At 39.1% G+C, this 20930-nt stretch overlaps 1 protein-coding gene across 6 annotated transcripts in view; it reads right to left on the bottom strand.

Annotated features, from left to right (window-relative positions):
- The window catches only part of znf618 (zinc finger protein 618), a 40188-nt gene extending 19913 nt beyond the window's left edge, over positions 1–20275 (bottom strand). For 2 of the 6 annotated variants that reach the window (XM_072372663.1, XM_072372666.1), the window contains exons 1-5: positions 20158–20275; positions 19869–19958; positions 6095–6419; positions 3652–3729; positions 1280–1324 (exon numbers count right to left, since the gene is read on the bottom strand). In XM_072372663.1, the coding sequence (XP_072228764.1) occupies positions 1280–1324; positions 3652–3729; positions 6095–6392 (421 nt within the window). In that variant the 5' untranslated portion in view covers positions 6393–6419; positions 19869–19958; positions 20158–20275. The remainder of the gene's footprint in view (positions 1–1279; positions 1325–3651; positions 3730–6094; positions 6420–19868; positions 19959–20157) is intronic. The other 4 variants (XM_072372665.1, XM_072372664.1, XM_072372667.1 and 1 more) reach the window with 4 other exon arrangements.
- Positions 20276–20930: the final 655 nt, after the last annotated feature.

Genomic DNA, 20930 nt, shown 5'->3' with positions numbered 1-20930 from the left:
TCAAGACTGCCCATTGTTGCTTTTTTGTTTTCATCTTGTTCGGTAGGGGGCGGTGTGCACATCTGCATTGCATTACATCGCAAATGTTCACTTCCATACTATACTTGTCTGAGAGAGGATTCTCGTGTAACCAAATGTTTTCACACTTCTCTAAAAGCGAATATACCTTTCAGCTCTCCTGATGTGCAAGCTTCCTTTTCCCAGGCACCCCCATACCATGAGATATGGAGGCTCTTAAACTGAGCATGGACAATAAGCCAGATGGTCCCCCTTCTCTTTAGGTATGTTATGTTTATGTATTTAGCAGACACTTTTATCCAAAGCGACTGACAGGTAGGCAGATGGGGTAAAGGGGTCTTGCCTAAGTACTACTGGCAGTAGTACCTTTAATGCAGGGGATTTGAACCCAGGTCACCCACATGAAAGGTGTCAATCTTACCACTACACTATCCAGTCCCTATCACACAATCTGGCCACAGAACAGCTTTCAACTCTGCCTCATTCCATTTTGAATGAGCTTCTGCCCAGAGAAGACGACTGCATTTCTGGATCATGTTCACATTTGTCTTCTTCCTTGCATGACTGAGATTTAACCAGCTTTTGCAGATTGCTGAAACTCTGCCCATTCTTACTTCTGAGAGACTCTGCCTCTCCAAGGTGCTATTTTCATACCCAATAATCTTACTGACCTGTTGCATATCAGTCAAATGTGTTCTTTCAGCTGCTTTTCTAGCCTTCTGTTGGCCCAGTTTTAGTTTTTTAGATGAATTGCTGCCATCAGGTCAGGACAAGCTAATATTCTTCATGATTTCTATGTTCCATCGTGAATATTGTAAGATTGCGAAGATTGTGAGATTTGCACACCATATACAGCATCCCAACCTTTGTCGATTCGGGGTTGCAAACCTTAAAAAAAACTTTGCTTTTGTTCTATCAGCATAAAACGAGTGTTCTGTCTGTTCTCTCTGCCACGTTGATCCTACAGCTTCTAATCAGCGTTCACATTGACGCAATGATTGCAGCGAGTGTGTAGGAAGATTTAAAAATAACTCAAGTACTAGTCTGAGGTGCAAGTATTTTTAGTCCAAATCTTTTGCTGTGATGGTATGAGACCTGATAAATACTGGTCCTGACAGATGACATTCAGTGACATATTCTTGTACTGCCTATTGTAAAATATTACTGTAATTTCTCAGATATCGAAGGGCATCCAATCAGAAGACAAGTAATCCAAGCCTGAATAAGCGGCTTTCCTGGAAAAGTAACAAAAAGTACTTACTGTTGGGTGCCTGAGGAAGACCGTCTCCAACCATGCTCTCCGATTCTATAATGGGGGGGGGGCAAAAAAAGAAGGACTTGATGTACTTCAACAGATTAACGCCACTGTGTTTCACATAAAAATGCAGTACAGTGTTTTTTAACTCTGATACAATTCTTGGCAGGACAAGCATGACTCATATGAAAGAAACAAATTTTACGACAATACTGTCAAGTGGAAGGAGAAAAAAAAAAAGTTAGGATGTTGTTTAAAATGTTATTAAGAAGGTTTAACCACTAAAATGAACTCCAAACAACGAAGACAATGTCTACTTTGTAAATGCTGAAACTTTGACACATGATTTTACATCCAATTAATCAGTTAACACACAACAGGTCAGTTATGTGACCTGTGTAATAAACAAACCTCAAAGAGGCTGAACTCCTGTTATAATGGGATTGAAATGTAATGTTACATTGTATATAATGCTGTAGAAATGGCACTCCACTATGCAGCTGTTATTCTCCTTTGCTTGTTCACACTGACCAAACGAAGGGAGTGTGGCTCTTAACCAGTGAGCGCTTTCAAACTGCATTTTGCTATCGTGGAATCAGAGACTCGACAACAAACTAAGCATCTACTGCTGAGAGGTCGCTCTCCCTTAACCAAAAACAACCAATCTGCTCTGTGACTTCCTCGGCTGCAACATTAACCTCCATACCTTTTTTTAAAAAACTAAATATATATTTAAACTTAAAAAATAAAACCCAGAAATACCACTACCCTCTCTGGGCATGTGCTCATTGAAGATAGACAAAGGTTAGATAGAAAACCATCCTGTGAATAAAGATTGCACAGTTTAAAATGTAATGGTATGAGTAATAATTAGCGCTCACGGCTTTGCTAACTTGTGCATCTGTCCGGGCACCATCAATGCAACATCTGCTCCCATACAGATCATGTCTTTTCATAGAAAATCTTTCTTATTTCTGCAGAAAACTGCCAGGGCAACGCTCTTAACATATTGGCTCCTAAAGGTACAAAAAAGGCCTATCTGCAGAGCAGGTCTTTCACCAACTGACATCACCTGGCACATTAAAAAAAATAAAAATGGCCAACCAAGAATGTGAGACTATCATGGTTGATCTAAAAAAAAGAAATACATAATTCACAAACCTTTAGACAGTGTTGTTAAAACGACAGGTGATGTAATACAGTTGTAAATTTGGCCCATTCATGAAACTTGAAGTAAAGCTATCCTGCGATCTTTGCATCATGCCGTTAAATGTAGGGTTTCGACAATTTGAATACTGTTACCTCTAACTTTCATACAGTTTAACTTGCAGTAACAAATTATACCTTAAAATGTAGGAACATTTGTCTTCTTTCAGCCAATCTTACTACCAAAGAGCTGACATTTATAGAATTTCAGCTATGAGGCTTGAAGTGATAGAAAGTCTTCAAATTTCCTCACCGACTCTAATGGAACATTGGTTGGAGGCCAGCAGACAGGTTCACGTGTTTCAAATCGCTCCTGTTTCCACATCTTTCACTCTATTGAAATAAAAACTACATTACCACATTCCTCTAACTCTTCTGGCGCTCACGGTCTTGAAATTATTTTCATGGCTCTTATAGTTTTCTCTCAGGACGTCATAGTATCAAGGGTGCTTACAGCTGACTACAGGGCCTTCTCTCCTACTCCTCCTGCTACCTGTATGTGTGTGTCAGCTCGTTAAGCCGCTGCTTACAAATATTCCTATAACTGTGAGGACCTCCCCTGTTATATATTATTCTAACATTTCAGGCTATGACTTTTGGTATTTCTAACTTGTATACTTTTTAAAATATTTTTTTAACTTTTATTCAAATTTTCCCACCCTTCAAATTAATGGGAAATGCTTCAAACTCTTCCTCCTCTTTTCAACCTAACCGCTTCTGCATACTTTCAGCTAGAGACGCCATTCAAATTTTAAACAGGTCACAAGACATTCAGCTATTACCAAATGGTTCAGCTTTTTCAAATATTAAGCCAATTTATAAATATATATTAAACATATATAAATATATATTTAAAAAACATGAAAAAGAAGTTTTTAAGCCTTTCCATCAATTCTTCAGTTCTTACAACAGCTTGAAAACATTCCACTATTTTCATTTCAACTTCAAATTCCTTCAACCAAGACTTCAGCAACTGGTTTTCCATCAATTGAAAGTTTTTCCACTTTTTTAGCATGGTCAGCTATCCCCATTCAGCTTCATCAGCATTTTCACTGCCGTTTCGCAGGCACAGCTTTTTCTAGTTTGCATTTAAAACTGCATCCAAACTGTTTTGAAAATGGCAAAATGAGAACTGGGGGGAAAAAAAAAGATATAAATAAATGGCGTCTTACCTCTGTGTGCCCTCACGTGTGTCTGAAAGCAGTTATAATATTTGTATTTCTTTCCACATACCCCACACACGTACGAACCTGCATGAAAATTCAAACAAATGTGATAAAAACAAAGCACTACATTAACACAGATGCATTCTTTAGGACATTTATAGCGCTTTTACAATCACAACATCCCCATCAATCTCAAAACCTTTGCAAAGGTCTCACTGTCGTTAGCTTCTTGAATTTTCTTCATAAAAATAGATTGATGTTGTCATAAAGCTACAAAGATCGCATTTCATGCAATTTCATTAAATGCTCTCATCGGCCCTTCAACTTAAAATTGCCTGGACTCCTCTGAGACACTTCCCTTTGCCGGCAGGTTGGAATTAGAAAGCCCGGTTAATTTACTGAGGGTAGGTCACATAGAGCCCGCTTCCATTGCTGAGCTTTTCTTCTTTCCCAAAAGCCTACATTTTAAAAAGAAATATGGAATCACCACACTTTGGAGGATGTTTATTCTGCTTTTTTTATTTAGCAAAAGAAAATAATAATAATAATTTAAACACAAATATGACAAAACAATTTTATTTAGTAACTGAACATCTGGACTTTGTAAAAAAAATACCTTATAATAAATAAAGAAACAGGCTTTTTCTTTTTCTTTTATTTTTTTTATTAGAGTAGAAGAAAATGGAATCCCTTAACTGTGAAGAAAAAAAAACATGGAAACACCTTGCAATTTCCATTTCTAAAACAAAGTCTGCACAGGTCTAATAATGCAAATGAGTTTGCAGTTAAAAGAGAGCAGAACTGAACAATATGTTTGCACCGGGCTGAGTGACAGGAAACATGGCCCCAACAAGAGAGCTGTCAGTGGAAACAATGGAAAGGACTATAAAACTCCTTAAAGAAGGTAATTCAGCTCGGAGCGTGGCAAAAGATGCTGGTTGTTACCGGCCAGTTGTGTTCCAAATTTGGAGCAAGTACAAACGAAATGAGAAGACGTCACAACGTCAGGATAGAAAAGTCAAAGCAATGTGACCAGAAAACAGAAAAATACATGACAAAAGCAATTTAAAAAAAAAATCTAAAATGGGCAGAAACAAGAGTTAAAAGCATGTGACCTAACTGTAAGAAACCAACTGAGGAAAAGAGGATTTCCCCCCAGAAAAGCCAAACATAAAACAATCCCTTTCAGTTAAACAGAAGAAAACAAGGTCACAGTGGGCTAAAGAGAAGCCATCAAGGACTGTGGATGATCGGATGAAAGCGATATTCAGTGATGAATCACCAATATGCACTGGACAAGGAGATGATGCTGAAACTCCTGTTTGGTGCAGACCCAATGAAACATACGAAGATGACAATCATTCATGGTGTGGGTAAAGGACCACGAGAGATGGCAGTCGTTATCTCGTAAGTAAATGCGCAGGTGTACAACGAAATGAACGACACTATTCACACCATCAATCAGATGTGACATGTGGCGACGCAGAGGTCATTTTTCAGGATGATGATGATGATTACATGGCCAGCCAACAATCCGGATCTCAATCCAATTAAAAAGTTAAGTCCTTCACAGCTGACTTGTCAGCTGCCAAACAAGAAGGTTGGAATGTGATTGATGAAGAATATTGATTTTCATCAGCAAAGTCCATGCCTCGAAGAATTCAAGCCGCCATAAAAGTCGAGGAGATGCAATAAAGCAATATCTCACGATTAAGAGATTATTTGGTTTCCCCTTTACTTTATCTGAAAAAAACTAAACAAAACAAAAAAACTATCTACATCCAGCAAGTGTGGCGATTCCATCATTTTTGCCATTTTTGTTTTATGTTCCATGAATGTAAGCTGCCAAAATACTATTTAAAGTACTATGAAGTTTTGGCCAAACTGATGTTTGTGACAAAAAATTTAATTCCAGTTAAAAACTACAACAGCCAGAACGAACCAACACAGCCTTGGGAGAAGAAAGATGCTACTCCGACTCAATATCTTACTGGTCCAAATACTATAAAACGTTTACACTAAACCGACCATTGACATTAAAACAACACATACAGCTGCACACGTTGCATACGTTGTCAGCGTTTCATGTCCAAGTTTGCAAATAAATAAATAAATAAATCTCTTATGGACCAGATGGCACAAAATGCTAATGTCACAATTGCTAGCCATGCAGAATTGTGCTATTCAATACGGTTTTGAGACATTCATTTCTAGGATTTCCTCTGCAATCCCAAACTTCTGCTCGCCAGACCGAAAATTTACATTTAAATTTGTTTGTTGACATGTCAATAGTTTTCATTTTTGGTTCATTAAACAAAAGCTACTGATCTTTAGTATACAAAAGTACTGTTTCTGAAACTGGCACAAGAGTTTTTATTCATTTATATATGATATCACTTTTAAAAAGGAGCCTGCAAATGCAGGTGTAAGTCAGTACACATTCACACACCTATGCATGAGTCTGTGCTCTTCGTTGGAGGAGGAGTACCAAGGGCAAACATACCCTCGGTCTGAGCTCTACGGGTTCCACCTCCACTCGATCCTCCATCATTTCCTCCAATGACAACACAGATCTCTGCTGGGTTGGGATCACCGACTTTCCCGTTGCTTGTCTCTGAGGTACCCGGCTCTTTCTTTACAGTGACAGGCGGTGGACTAGTACTCTTGGCTGTAGAGGCGTCTGCGACTGCACTCCCACTCCCTTCTGCCGGCTCCTTTCCAGGATTGGGTGCCTCTTGTGCACTCATGACTCCACCTCCTCTGAGCCTGTGCTTCTGTATGAAGACCAAAAACAGAACAGCAAAGACGTCATTGACTGATTGTGACTTCGGGTTAAATATTCAACTTCCTTTTCAAATTTTTCCATTCATCAAATGAATGGAAAGTGCTTTCAACTCTTCAAAATCTTATTCCTCTTTCCAACCTAACTACTTCTGCATACTTTCAGCTAGAGACACGATTCAAACTTTTAACAGGTCACAAGACCTTAAGCTATTACCAAATGATTCAGCCTTTTCAAATAATAAGCCAATTTTGAAATATGACAATTTCAAAAACATGAAGAAGACTTTGTAAGACTGTATTTTTTCAGCCCTCCCATCAATTCTTCCAATAGCTTGAAATCCAATAGCTTGAAATAATTCCTCTCACCTCCTCTGAGCCTGTGCTTATGTATGAAGACTAAAAACAGAACAAAGACGTCATTGACTGTGACTTAACATATAGTTAATATGAAATGACTTGCAGCTTAGCTACAACGTGCACAAAATTGCCAGCACTGAAAGGTTGACCATCAATCTGTTGTTTTAAGACCACCGCTGCGCATCTCTGAATGTCAAAGCAAAAAAAGCTCTCAGAATGATAGCTTTTGAGTTAAAAAAATCAAAGAGCGAGCCATCCTGAACAATGGCCTGCCTTAGACAAATATATAATTAAAGACTAAACTGTTTATGTGGAGTAGACTGAAAAGTCTGGCATTGTGACATGAGAGAACGGTTTTTTTTGCCTGAATAAATTCATAAGTGAATAAATAAATAGAAAAGATCTATTCAGGATGTGAGCAGGACTTATGCTACGAAAAATCAAGCTACATCATGTTGTACACCATGATAAAGGGTGGATTTGTATTTCTCTATATATCAATATTGTTGCATGAATACTTTTTAAATGCACATCTTTGAAGAATACTGACAAAAGAATAATCACTACAGTTGAAAAGAATTCCTGAGAACCGTTTCTGCTTTTTTCTGGTTACTCTTTTTAATGGCAGCCATGTGTAGCATAGCCTATACCCTACCCTACCACAACATCAAGTTTATTCATCCTTTGGCAAATAATGGAAAGATATCATCTTAACACAGCAGGGTATGGGTAAGGAGAGGACCAATAGTGAGCTTGTTTTTGTCTCCACTAAGGCAGGAATCCTTATCGAGCAACATGGTGAACCCTGAAATTGACTGTGTGAAGCTCTTTGCTATCATAAGTGTATCATAAACATGTATGTGAGTGTTTGCTTCATCTTTAGTAGGATTATGATCTGTAAGTTTTTAAATTTATAATGTGGTGGTTACTAATTTGGACCTGCACATCGGACAATAACTGTCTCCTTCCAAAAATTTGAACATTGTAGGTCACGCCTCTCCGGAACACCCCACTGTGTTTGCTTCAAAGTGTGTCAGTGTCGACCTAAAATTACTTAAAATCTAGGTGGATATAGTGGTCTCTACTAATTAGGGAAAACATCCTTCTCCTTGGAAATCTAAAATAGTAGAGATAATAATAATATCTGACAGGAGACTGAAACAGATTGTAACTGGTAGGCAATTCTGTCTGATTTCAGGCTACCCAACTGTGACAATAGTCTCTTTCTAGAAGAGCTGCATGAGCCCAACGTGTATACCGGACACCACAGGTAACAGTGTCTGTGGCGGTGTCACTTCCCCAACGGAAAAAGTGAAGAACAAAGCAACAATTTTAAAATCAGTGTGGCCAAACCATCTATTCGTGACCTATGATGGAAGAAATTTCACAGCTTTGTGGCACCACAGCAGCCTAATTTCAGAAATAACGAAATTACAGACCTTACCACTTCAGTACATGACTATAAATGGACTTGTTTAGAGAAAGTGTTAAAGTGCAACCAAGCAAAACAGAGTTATGCCAGGAAGACCGATATTATGGACGGAGGGGAAGTCTGTATTCTAATAATAGTGCACTAATACAGTGACAACAAACCTCTTCATTGCCCAAATATACCTCTCACTGGATGTGAAACATGAGCAAAAGGCTTCAGCAAACAGTTCTGACATGGTTTGCAGTTTAAATAGCTGAACTGCATATGTCCTGTAGGTAGTGCTTTTTGTAGAACTCCTAATACCACCAGTCTCCTTCTAAAATTAACTTCCATCTACTTCTGGCATTTGAACGCGGTACCGATGTAAACTTAAAAAACTAAATATTCCACCACCATATTCAAATGGTAACCATGAGTCTCTGTTTTGCATTTCACACTGTGAGAGAAAGTTCAAACTTAATTGTTAGACAAAGGGATAGATGTGTGGATTTATGAAATATGATAAAAACAACAGCCTCATTACAGAATGCAGCACAGTAATTGCTTTACATAAATCATCTTGTTTTCCTAATCATTGGGAGCTTAATTCACTTATTAAAATCAAATTAAACCAAAATTTGATTAGTCCTCCAGCAAAAAAGCATTCAGACAAAAAGGTTGTGGGTGTTTTCGAGTCTAGAAAGTAAATTACTATAAATCAACTATTGCACCCACTGCGAGGGAAATCCTCCACAAGTTTCGTACATTTCAAACGGCTGCAAATTTGTCGAGGACCGAGCGCATCGAAAATTTGTGGTTCTTCTTTTTGCATCCAGGGCTTTTGTGTGGAGTTTTTCTGTAGAAATGACTGTACGTAACGTAACCCTCTTGCACTCTTTCGGTGTCAGACTGTTGCAATTCTACTGAGACAGCACAAAAGAGCCTTTGTTGAGAATATGAGACCAAAACCACTCTTTGCTGATGAACACAAAGGCGAAGACCACGGCTTTGGAGTGACACGCATCGTTTAGTGCAGAGATGCACTAAAAGCAAACTTCATAAGAAGTTTCAATTTTACTTTGTCTTTTTCTTGTTCTCCAGAATGATTGTCTACTGCAAACAATGTGGTTTTCACTGGAAATTCAACTGTGTGTAAAAAAATAAATGAATCCATAAATTTGACATTTTCTCCAAAACTGAATTTCATGACTTTACTAAAGGCTTTATTCATTTTCATTTCACTGATATCAGCGAAGTTCCCTTTTCAAAACCAAATATTTAATAATAAGGTCGTTTTCAAATGCTGGTATGGTTGCCACAAGAGGAATATACCCTTTCTCAGTGCCACTGAGTTTACCTGCACGTGCCTTCAGTAACTCCTGCTACCTCCCAAGGCATATGGCTGCAAGCTATGACAACATGAAGAGATAGTATTACAGCGTATCTAACAGGCTGTGATGAACCACAGCTTCTGAAAAGCACACATCTCTGAGATGATGAGGCTACTTTGTTAAGATCTGGCGCTCCACAATGTTGTAAATAAGCCCCACACAGCAGGAGAGGCTGGTAGGCAATTGTATCTTTTTTATTTCCAAATGTATTGCTGCCAGTTTGAGAGCCTCGATGTAAAATGTTAGGATCAGTAAATGTGCATCTTAGGAGAAAAAGAGAGCACTGTGCCCACCAAACGCATGCTTACATGTAAATGTATGCCTGATCTTGTCTTATCGTTAATCGTTACATTCCTGGTTTAATGATGACCAAAAACAGACCTTCCCAGACAGCTTTTCATGTGAGGCAGTTCATATCCAGTGTAAAGCACGGTGGTGGTGGACATGTTATGGTTTTGTGTAACTTCAAAGAGCCGCTGCTTGCATTCCCCTCATTCAGTTAGGCATGTTGTAGCCTAAAATCCAGTCGATGTTCCCTTTTCTTGTTGTGGAGGGATTAGAAACAGTACATACAAGAAAACCATGGGAAATCTTCTAACTTATACAATTTTTAACAAGGAGGAAAAGTAATAGTTTCAGGAAGCTGATGTTAGTCAACATGCGCAAATAAAAACTGAATTAAAAAGCTTAACTTCCTTATTGTGTGGTGAAAGTGAAAAAACAGCACTTTAGTAAGTCCCATGCTTAGAAGCTGCAGCTGCATTTGTTAACTCCTCAAACAAAAAATAGATTATGAATACAATTTAATGAACATGAAAAAGAAAACAGCTTTGATGTCAAAGCGCTGGATCATGTGACTGTCTGTCAGCAATTTCTCAGCAATACAGAGTGTTACAGGAAAAAAAGAACCAGCTTTGAAAAATTCTTCTGCCCCCACAACAAAAAAAAATTTGCCACTAATGCTAACAGATCAAGGTCTCATGCTCAGGCATCTTGTTAATCTTCAGCTATTCCACGTGAGTGAGCAAGGGCCAGCAACTTAAGTTAAAATGGGCGTGCACATAAAAGTAAAGGGTTAAAAATTAGATCAAACACCATGGGAAGGAAGCAAGCTTCCTTTCCCATGAAGTTTCCAGAAAACCGCGTTAACACTTAGTACTCCACAAGCCCTAATGACTCTTTGAAGGTCGCACCTTCTTCAAAGGAACAAAAACGGCGTCGCCTAGAAGTCAGCAACTCAGCAAGCGATCACGTTCAACAATGGATGTGGGAAGAGAAGTTTGACATTTCATGCACCTACGCAGCTTAATGTTCAACGTTGCCATCGTTTCTTAACATGCATTCTATGCATGGCATGTGTAGAGGAGGTAAGGAGCGTGCATGAGTAACCTGCACAGGTTCACTGGCATGGGACACTTAGAGATCAACATGGAAGCGCTTAGATCCATCAATATCTAGGTTTTTCCCTGATTCATCTTTTTTTAAAAACAAAAGATGAACTTTTTTTTTTTTTTCAATCAAACACCCATAGAAGACATACAAAGAAAACCCCATGATGTAACCGGTTGTTTCACTGAGACAAAAAAGTAGCAACCAATTTTACATGATTATTAATTCAAAATGTATTGTCTGCCTGACAAATATTTAACACTCGTTAAATGTGTCTGTAAACTGGAGCGGCCGGAGCAGAGGTACCAGTTTGAAGAGCTCATACTCCTGTGTAATGTAACAGAGAGGGTTGGTCATCTTACTTTAAAAAAAAAAAGTAATCAGTTACAGTTACAAGTGAATTCTCCCCTAAGTAATTGAGTTAGTAACTCAGTTACCTCATTGTAAGAGTAATTAGTTACTCAGCAAAGTAACTGTGACGTTATTTTTCATGTTCTATACATTTTACAACATCTTTAACGTCAAAGATGTTTACATCAACTGATTGAAGAATAAGAACACTACATACAGTATTTTAGAACATTTGGTATTCATTTGAACTCAATAGATTGCAGCCTGCCATAGGACATATTGAAAATAAAATTCAAGTGCAAAATTAAGAAACACCTGTAAACTTGGGTAAAAAGAAACAAAGGAAAATCTGGCCATAAAGTAGAGCAAATCTCTAACTGTATTTTAGGCCTCCTGCACAATAAACAGAACACTATATTTCTATATTTGGGCTGGGTTGGGTTAGCTGGCAGCAGCAGCAACAAGGGTCGTATTAGCATGTGTTGATGTGAGGTGCGTCATAAGGTTAGAGTTGGTTGAGGCAGACGTGGATAAAGTCTTTTTTCCTGGCGTAGCGTGCATGATACATGAACATTCTTGCCTTTAATTAAAATGAGCGAGAAGCAGTATTTCCAGTTTGAGGACACTACCTTTGACTTTCTCTGGCTCGTCGCCATTGTCGCTGTCTTGTTGCGTTTAGCAGTGAGACAGCGTGAGCAGGGCATGATGCGCCCACTCAGCTAATCACCATCGCATTTGCACCGGCGTCATCATCCCCACCCCTGCTCTCTCCAGGCAGCTGATGTGCGGCCAAAAACTGACACTTTGCGCTTCATTCAACCAAATTGTAGAAACACGTCACTTCACGTTCTCAGCAACGGCAACAGCGCTGCAACGATGGGAAAAGTAATCAATCAGAAAAAATAATGCCGTTAGTAACGCCGTTATTACCAACACTGGTAACTACAGCCATTAAATGTCTGAAAAAACAAAGAGAGCAAGAGTAAGATCATTTTGTGGTTTTTTTCCCCATTCAATCTTCTTAGTACACGGAAAAAGTATTTATCCTGGATTTCTTCCTGATATTATTTTGATTAAGATTGAGAATCAAAGGTTGTTTGATCTTTTAGACATCGATATCATATGGTAACACCATGCAGCTGGGTTTTTATTGGCAGGTTTAAAGGTATCAAAAACTGGATACTGTAAAGCCCCGTGCTGTCCTCTTTAATCTTGTCAGTCAGTCTGGATAAAAAACACTGAATGTTGAATGAATATCGTATTTTTTTTATCCGTCACTGCAGCACTGCAATATGCTGTGATCATTAACAGATAATCCCATGTCGAGAGGATAATGTCTGCAATGGAAAATGTTGAAGAGTCGCGCTGATTGAACTGTGCTATTGCACCATGTAATGGGGGGGGGGGGGGGGGGGGGGGGGGGGGGGCTCAAAGTTCTTGTTTTCACTTTGTTGAGACTCCAGACTCAAAGATTTGGACAGATGCGATTTGTTGTTTTGTCCCCTTTTGTTTTTAAGGATAAGAGGCATCTTCACATCGGGTTATGATAGATGCACTGAACAAAAAAACAAATCCCTCTGGCAACAGCCTTAAAAAGACAAACGGGCATAAAACAAATCTGGAAAGTTTGATGTACTTCAGAGGCAGATAATTCTGTCTCCACAGAGGGAAAAAGAAGAAAAACTTGTGACTCAATGCAAAACTGCATTTTGTCATTTCCACAGTAAAAGAACAGATATTAAGCCCCATTAGAGAGAACTCTCAAAAACCTTTGGGGTCTAAAGAAATGAAGCTGCACACTTGTTTACGATGCAGTGCCACATTTCACATTTATGTGAAATATGACGTCGAAACATCTATTTGACATTTTCCAACTCAGTCATATGGAAAAATGAATTCTTGAAATGGCTGGCATTCCACTTTGAGCTCGTCGAGATTTTGCTGACGGGTGTTATTTTCCTATCCGAGATCAGCTGTGAAGAGTTTGCATGATGGTGCATGGCAGCATAGTAGTAGTTTTGCATGCTTATGATATAATTCAATGAGTTTCACTACTCCTCAAACTGCATCTAAAAATATTCAATGTTAGTGGAACAGATTATCTTTTAAGATTATGTGACTGATGGACAATAAAAAAAAGAAAAAAAGAATAAAAAAAAAGAAAAAGCAGAGAATTTGTTTTCCCCAAAATAAAACAGTTCCATTTCCACAGTTATTTGGATTTAGCCTTCAGGTAGCTTCCCACCATCATCAGGTTTGTTTAGTACAAATGGGAAGTTTCCTGAAGGCATGTTTTTCATTTTTATTAGCAACACAGAGCTCAACCACAGTATGGGGAATGATGTTACTCCTGAAACAGACATTTCAAAAGGGAGTGGTTATGATTCTCCTGCTTCAAAACACCATGAAAGGTGTAATATCTTATCCTGGGTATGTGTCTAAAATGTGAGCGGAGTCCATCTGAAGAAAACCAAATGGATTGGACATGTTTAAAACCTTTACACACCTTCAAAGGGATATCACAAAACCAAGCCAAGGAGTTTGGGGGATTTCACTGGCCATTTTACATATGCGTTTCAAGCCAGGACTGATGCGCCTTCAGTGTCATGCGTGAAAATACAGAAGCAGTGGGGAGGGATCAAGATGATCCGCCACTGATATACCTCTGAGCCGGCAAGGGAGGTGGTAATAGAGGTAAAACAGCGGTGGCGTTGTCACTCAGCTGATGCCACGATTCAGGCTTGATGTGTGTACGAACACACCAGTGTGAGAATGAGTCGTCTCCTTCTGGCATTACAGAAAAGCAGCAGTGACAGGTTAACAAGAACAAGTAGATTGTGGCATGGTCCTAACAGCACCTTTCAACTTAATGACGTATGACTGTATAATCAAACAGTTTCTATTGGAAAGAAGGTCGAGAGATAATCTAGCTCCAAAGGGAAAGAGAGACTAAGCCTTATTGACCCAAAATTGTATTATCTACTGTTCAAAGAGGCAAATTTATCAAAATATTAGAAACTGAGAGAACACAGAACTGACTACACTGATGCTGGAACTAAGTTGTGATCGACATTTCATCCAGAAGGAAAGGGGAAGTGAAACCATTCTGGACTAAAGTCACAGGGGTCGTGAGTTTCTCGAACGGTTCCGTAATTCACTTGACTCCTGTTCTATGTTTCCTATGGGACGGATATGAAATGTACAAAAAAAAGGTTCCTTTTCTTTTGCTTTTGCTGTTGTTAGGCAGATCAAAACAGCCAGGACTATTCTGAGAAGGCACAAAATGTCTTAAAACAAACTGTCAATGCAATGGCTGAGACTCCATCTTGTGAGTCCATCTCTGGAGTCACAAACTGAAAATGTTGCATCATTTTCACAAACTGAAAATGATACAACACTTTGGGATATTTGGACTGTCAAACACTAAAACTCCAAGTTTCTCACAGAAAAGTGTAGCTCTTTGTCCATCTTGTAGTCTTCTGTAAGCTCTATCTTGAGCTATGGAGTCAATGTGGGTTTGGGGGCACCATTTAGGAGTGGTTTTTATGTTGCTTCTGCAGAAAACAAAACACCTCTAAAGCTCTGGGTGTTCACAGAAGTACAGCAGATTATGAAATGTAAAAAGTAGGGACCCATCTTAAATCTTCTTCAAGCTGGCCTCCCAACCACACATAGAAATTCAACAAGAAACTACTGAAGCAGAATAAGATATCAATGATTTCACCGAGAAGACATTCCAAAACCACTCAAAATTGATAGATCATATAATAGCTACAGTTATCCAAATGCCATTTAAAGGAGCACATGAAGAAAAGTCAATACCAAGATGCTGGAAAGGCCTTGTGGCGGGCTGAGTGGTGCCGCCAAAACACAGCCATAAATCTCATATTCAGGAAATATTTTGCAATCTTTCAAAAACGTATTTCCACATGAAATATTATGAACTTAAATTAAAGCTCAAAAATGCCAAACTGTTCATCAAATATAGTAATACTCGACCAGCCGAGCCTTCCCCTTTAGAAAGGTGGGAGTAATGAGACTCAGACCTGTTTTAAGATGGATGAAGCTGATGAATGTGTCCACACACAAGTGGTTAAATTACTCAAAAATCTGCCCTTAACCATACAGCTTGTAACTGGTTTCTAACTCTTGCTCACCATGCTGAGTGTCTCAGAAGTTGTGATAAAGATCCGGATTGACCCAAGGTCACAGTAATCTCTCTCTGTCCCCACTCAATGCAAAAATGGCAAGTAACAAGTTATCGGCTACAAGCAGCAGGAAGAAACAGTGCGGTTAATGCACAAGAGTTGCTGCGTAAATACTGGGCTGGATAATACCTTTGCACTTTCACTTTTGTGTTCATTTGTTCCTGTCTGACTTGTTAAGAAAAGAAAGAAATAATTCAACAAGTTCTTTTTGTGTGTGTGTGTGTGTGTGTGTGTGTTTGCTTCATCCACTGCGGGACAAATGAAGTAACTTTCACTGTGACCCACTGAGACTGTAAAACTTATCTGACTTTTGTCATCCGTTATCAGATTAAATAATGACAGGGACACATTTGTATCTCCATGAGATCATCCCGCCAGTCATTCAACTAACATTCCCTGCACAGAAAGCTGAATGCAGGCCCTAAATGAACTTATATATATATATATATACATACATAAAATGCCTGCTGTGGCATGTTTTCCTCTCATTAAACCCAAAATGGAAAATTGTCCATCTGGACTTATGTTCTTTCATAGTCTGAGGCTTCTGATATACTGTAACCTACAGCAACAAGGCAGGATGAAAATCTAATCCAGATGCACATTTCTTTGATGCTGTTTACAATTTCGGCACAACCTCAACTATCTTAACCAAAAGGAGATGGACACTAACTCAATTTAAGGACACTGAATAAATCACATGGCGAAACAAAAGTAATGTAGGTAGACATAGGTGGCATTATGTCAGCACATGAAACCATTTCTTTTTTTAGGATTTGGCCGAACTGCACTTCAAAAAATATCCCTATGTGTGAATATGAACCACAGTTTTAACCACTGTGGCTCTGCAGAACATATCTAGGGCTACAAAATAGGAGGTTATTCGTACAAGGAAAACATCTCCAGGACATACCTCCGTTAAGAATTCAGTGCTTACTTAAAATAATTGGCCTATTTTGGGGGCAGTACTCCATCTGCCTCTGCGCAATAATAAAGCAAATCAGTCATTGTGCTTCTAAACCAAAGACGTTTTTTCTTTCAACTTTAAACTGGTCACTGCCTGACCCAAAGTCACAAAGCTCTGCGCCTTGAGCAGACTATTTTCCAAAATACAAAATACAAATTTGTTTAAGGCTCGTGAAAATGTTTCCACTCGGGAGGGATTAAAAAGAGGAATCAACTAAAAAAAGAAAAGAAAAAAACGAGGGAAGGGGGGTGGCTGGGTCATTTCAATCACTGCTTTGACTGCATGTTTGTATGATCCAGAGCAGAGTCACAGGCGGGGAAGCAGGGGGTGACCAAAAACCTGTTTCACACTAACGCTTTGCTTTTCCCCCCATTTCTTTAATCAAATGCACATTTTTCTGTCCTCGGTAATAAATGTCTTCCGAGATGCTGTATGACCGACCATTTCAAAAAGCAATAATGCAGAGAAATGGATAACCCCCCCCCACCACCACCTCTCTTTCTCACACATACACACACGGGATGCTCTGGAAAAAGAAACTGTGTCGTCTGGTAAAATTCCATCAGCATACACTCAAAAAACCCATAAAAACCTTTTCAATCTATATGTTAATGCCTCGAATTAAAATTTAATAACAAGAGATATTGAAAAGCAGACTTGAATTATACAAAAATAAATCCTGAAAGATCAGGCCCCTAAAATTAGAAATTCAGAGCCGCATCCGGACCGCTGCTAAACCCCTTGTAGGCTGGCAGATTAAATTTTTGATGAAAATCAAAATTACACTGCACACTGACGCAGGCGCAGCAAAGCGGGCACTATTGTGATTTATGGATTCATTAAACCGGGCTGGGAGCCCCCCCCCCCCTTTTTTTCACTCAAAGAAATGAGATTTGCTTTGCTGAAAATTTGTATTTTCGGAAAAGCTACTCAGTCTCCCGCCTCCACCTTCAGAAATGGTTGTGTGAAACAAAAAAAAAAAAAAAAAAGGGGGGGAAAAAAAGAAGATGAAAAAGCCCCGTGTACATAACCACTGCACGTAAACAGGCCTAATTTTCAGTGCTGCAGCAATTGAACATCCCCATGCATTATGCATGAAACCAATAAGGTTAGTTTTTACAAAAGAAAGAGGGAGGGAAGAAAATACGTGCAGAATGCACAGAATTTCTTTCATTTTTTTTTTAATGCAGCACTTCCAACCCTTGAAAAGCAATTCCCCTGAGACTAATTTAACTGAAGCCATTTTCAGACATTCGAAACATGCCAGTAAGAAGAAGAAAAGAAAGCGAGCATGAGGTTTTCGCTATGCTGAGGACAAAAGTGTGTTTTTGCACGTGCACGTAAGAATTAATCTGGAATTGTGCATCAACAAAAAAAAAGAAATGGCATGACCTCAAAGTGGCTCCTGAAATGGAAAGTCCTGTAACAGTTAATGACAATTAGAGCAGCATCTATGCTTCAAACCCTGAGGGCTGTGATATTATCCCTCACCATCTTGGGTTTCTCAGAGCCGAGAGGGACAAGTTTCACCTTTCCATCCAAATACCGTCACTGAAACAAAGCTTTTGTTCATTAAAGCACTGACGGACCAGCATTCCTTTTCCCTTACCTAAAAGGAGAATCCTTCTACAGTGCACCCCTCCAAGTGGGTTAAAGCTGGGTTTTTTGTTAGTTATTTTTTTCCTTTTCTCATTTTTGCAGCACTGCAGCATTTTTCCTTGGAGTTTTACAACTTTATAATGAGTTGTTCCTTTAAGTATTCGGCATATAAACATTCCCATCACTCACCGAGTGAGTCGACCCCATTAAACTTGTGACACTGGTTGCCTCTCTTCGATCCTGTACTCGAATGGGAACACTTGAATTTTGATTAGACTTTTTCCAAGCAAAGGTCAGAATTTACAACCAGATTTTGCATACCGACCATGCATTATTTTACCCCCCACCCGACCACCAGCTCTTTGAACCGAGAGAATACAGATTTGAAGGTCAGGGCTGAAATTACCCACAGCAAAATGGCCACTGCAGTTTCCCTTACATTAAAATAAAAGCAAGCCATGCAAGATGGGGAAAGTGTTTGGCGTCTGCAGGGTTAATATAAACAGTAGAGGCACTGGTTGTGATTGTTTTTCCTGCCCTCAAATTATGCTGACATGGTCCTTCTTCCTCCAGTACTGTTCAGTTCACTTTGGATAGTTTTCCACCCCTGTTTGTACCCCTTCAATCTCTAGAGAAGAAGACCAAATGGTTCTAAAAAATGTCTACCAATACCTTAGAACTGTGTGCCCGTTCAGTCACTGAAATAAGAAGTCATAGGAGGGGAAATTCAGGACCAGTGATACTAAACATCCCAAAGCTTTTCGGTCCCACATGCATGTGTTGTTTTGCTTTTGCCTGTATTCAGAGAGACTACAGTCCCATCACAATACAACTCAGGAAACAAAGTGCTCTTTTCAAATCACTGCTCCAAACAAGTCAAGACCAGAACATTCATTGTGGGAAAAACTCGACGCAGTCTTTTAAAAAAAAAAAAGCTCGTTGGAGCAGTAATCCACAAGGAAACTGCGTTTGAATGGGATGGAAGCAGATTTCAAAAGCATACATACGGCAAACACCTGCATTCACACAAAGCAACGTGCATTATCATAATCAAGATTCAGAGCTGGTCTTGTTATAATTTCTAATTTCTCAAAATGACTGCCTACAGGTGGCGCCAATATCACCTGGATTTTAAAACCACGATCTTCTCCAAAAAGAGGAGATAAAACTCGAAACGGTTTTTTTTTGTTGTTGTTGTTTTTTTTTTACGTGACTACTCTTTGGACATTTTTCCTAATTTGTACACAATGAGCGACGAACCGTTAAAACGCAGCCAAGAGTGACACCGGCGCCTGTCCAACAGCCAGGGCAGCAACTCCGGAGCTCTGCTTAAATTTGCAGGAAAAATTCACTAAACATGGCTGCAGGAGGTTTTTGTGTTTCAGATTGTTCCTCCCCTCATCGTCCTTCATGTTGCCACTGCCGCCCGGTCCCGCTTGGCTCCATCGTAACAAGCAGTGTTTTTTCCTGGGTGGCATTTAGGCGAACAAACTAGGTGTACATACGACAAGGCGGCAGCGCCACAGAAACTTCATTACAAAAATTTAACCCAGGAAAAAAGAAAAAAAAAAAAAAAGAACACATCAACAGATTATTCTGACTGCTTCAAAGCCGTTACCTGATGTAGCGGCGAGCAATAATGCAGAGAGACTGTCTGGTCTCCTTTATCATGTCGAAGCAATTGAAACTTGACATCCGCTACAGAAATTTCTAAAAAATCTAGGATTTCTAAATCAGAAAAAAAAGAAAACAGTGGTTTGACATACCTCCAAAAACGATGCAGCTCATGCGAAACAGGCTCCCGCTCCAGAAAATCCTCCCTCCCCGACCAGAGGTGACTGCACTAAAACTGCTTCCTCAAAAGAAAAAAAAAATTGTGAATTAGTTATGAGAAATTCCAAATGGTTGAAAAAAAAAAAAAAAAAAATTCACCACCGCTTTTTTTTTTTCTTTACGACCCTCTACGTTACATTGTAGCAAGGCGTAATGGCGTGTTGAGTTGCAAATTTGCCGATGTTTGAAGGGTCCGTGCAAGGCTCTTCGTGTGTGCCTTACACAAGAGATTTGTGTTGCGGTTCCTCCAGTGAAAATTTTCGTCCGCCATATACAAGGGCAGATTCCGAAATTGCAGCGCACGGCCTGCGTATTAGCCCGCATGAAAAGGAAAAAAATGAAAAAAATGAAAAAGAAAAAATGTAAAAAAAAAAAAAAAAAAAAAAAAAAAAAGCCTGGGATGAGGACAGAAAAAGGGTTGGCCGACTGTGACTTTACACGGGGAAAAAAAGATCTCACATATTACGGAAATAAACTCACCAGAGGAGATAAATTATAACAGTCGTATTATTACAGTAGTATTTAGTATTAGTATTAGCTTTCAGGATGGTAACTAGTATCTTCTCACTGCCAGATCAAAACATGTCGATTGTCATGTTTGAATGAAAGATTGCGACATAAAAGCGAAATATTGGATAAACTGAAAGATTGTTCAGGTGGTGTGCACTGTTAAACCGAATTAAAAGCTCGGTTTTTACATGTAGTGTCAGCTAAATCATCATATCCACGGACGGCTGTGTGTTTACTTAGGGACTTCCCACAATTGGTATGAAGATTAGTTTTCGGAGATATGTATTAGTTGGCCAACAAATTTTGTTTTCAAAAGCAGGCTGTGAATTAACACCCCCCCTTCTTGAAATAGTTAGTTTTCGCCGAGATGTTGCTGTGCACCCTTGACTGTTTCTGATTCAACGTATTTTGTAGGTGTTATTTGAATGCAGAGCTGAGTTATTAATACGACGCAATAACATACATTTCTTTACAACAACACCAAT

This window comes from Leuresthes tenuis, unplaced genomic scaffold (genome assembly GCF_036924035.1).
Source record: "Leuresthes tenuis unplaced genomic scaffold, fLeuTen1.0.hap1 SCAF_19, whole genome shotgun sequence".
Lineage (NCBI taxonomy): Eukaryota > Metazoa > Chordata > Actinopteri > Atheriniformes > Atherinopsidae > Leuresthes > Leuresthes tenuis.
Note: the sequence above shows the minus strand (reverse complement) of the source record. Positions and strands in the feature narration are given on the sequence as shown.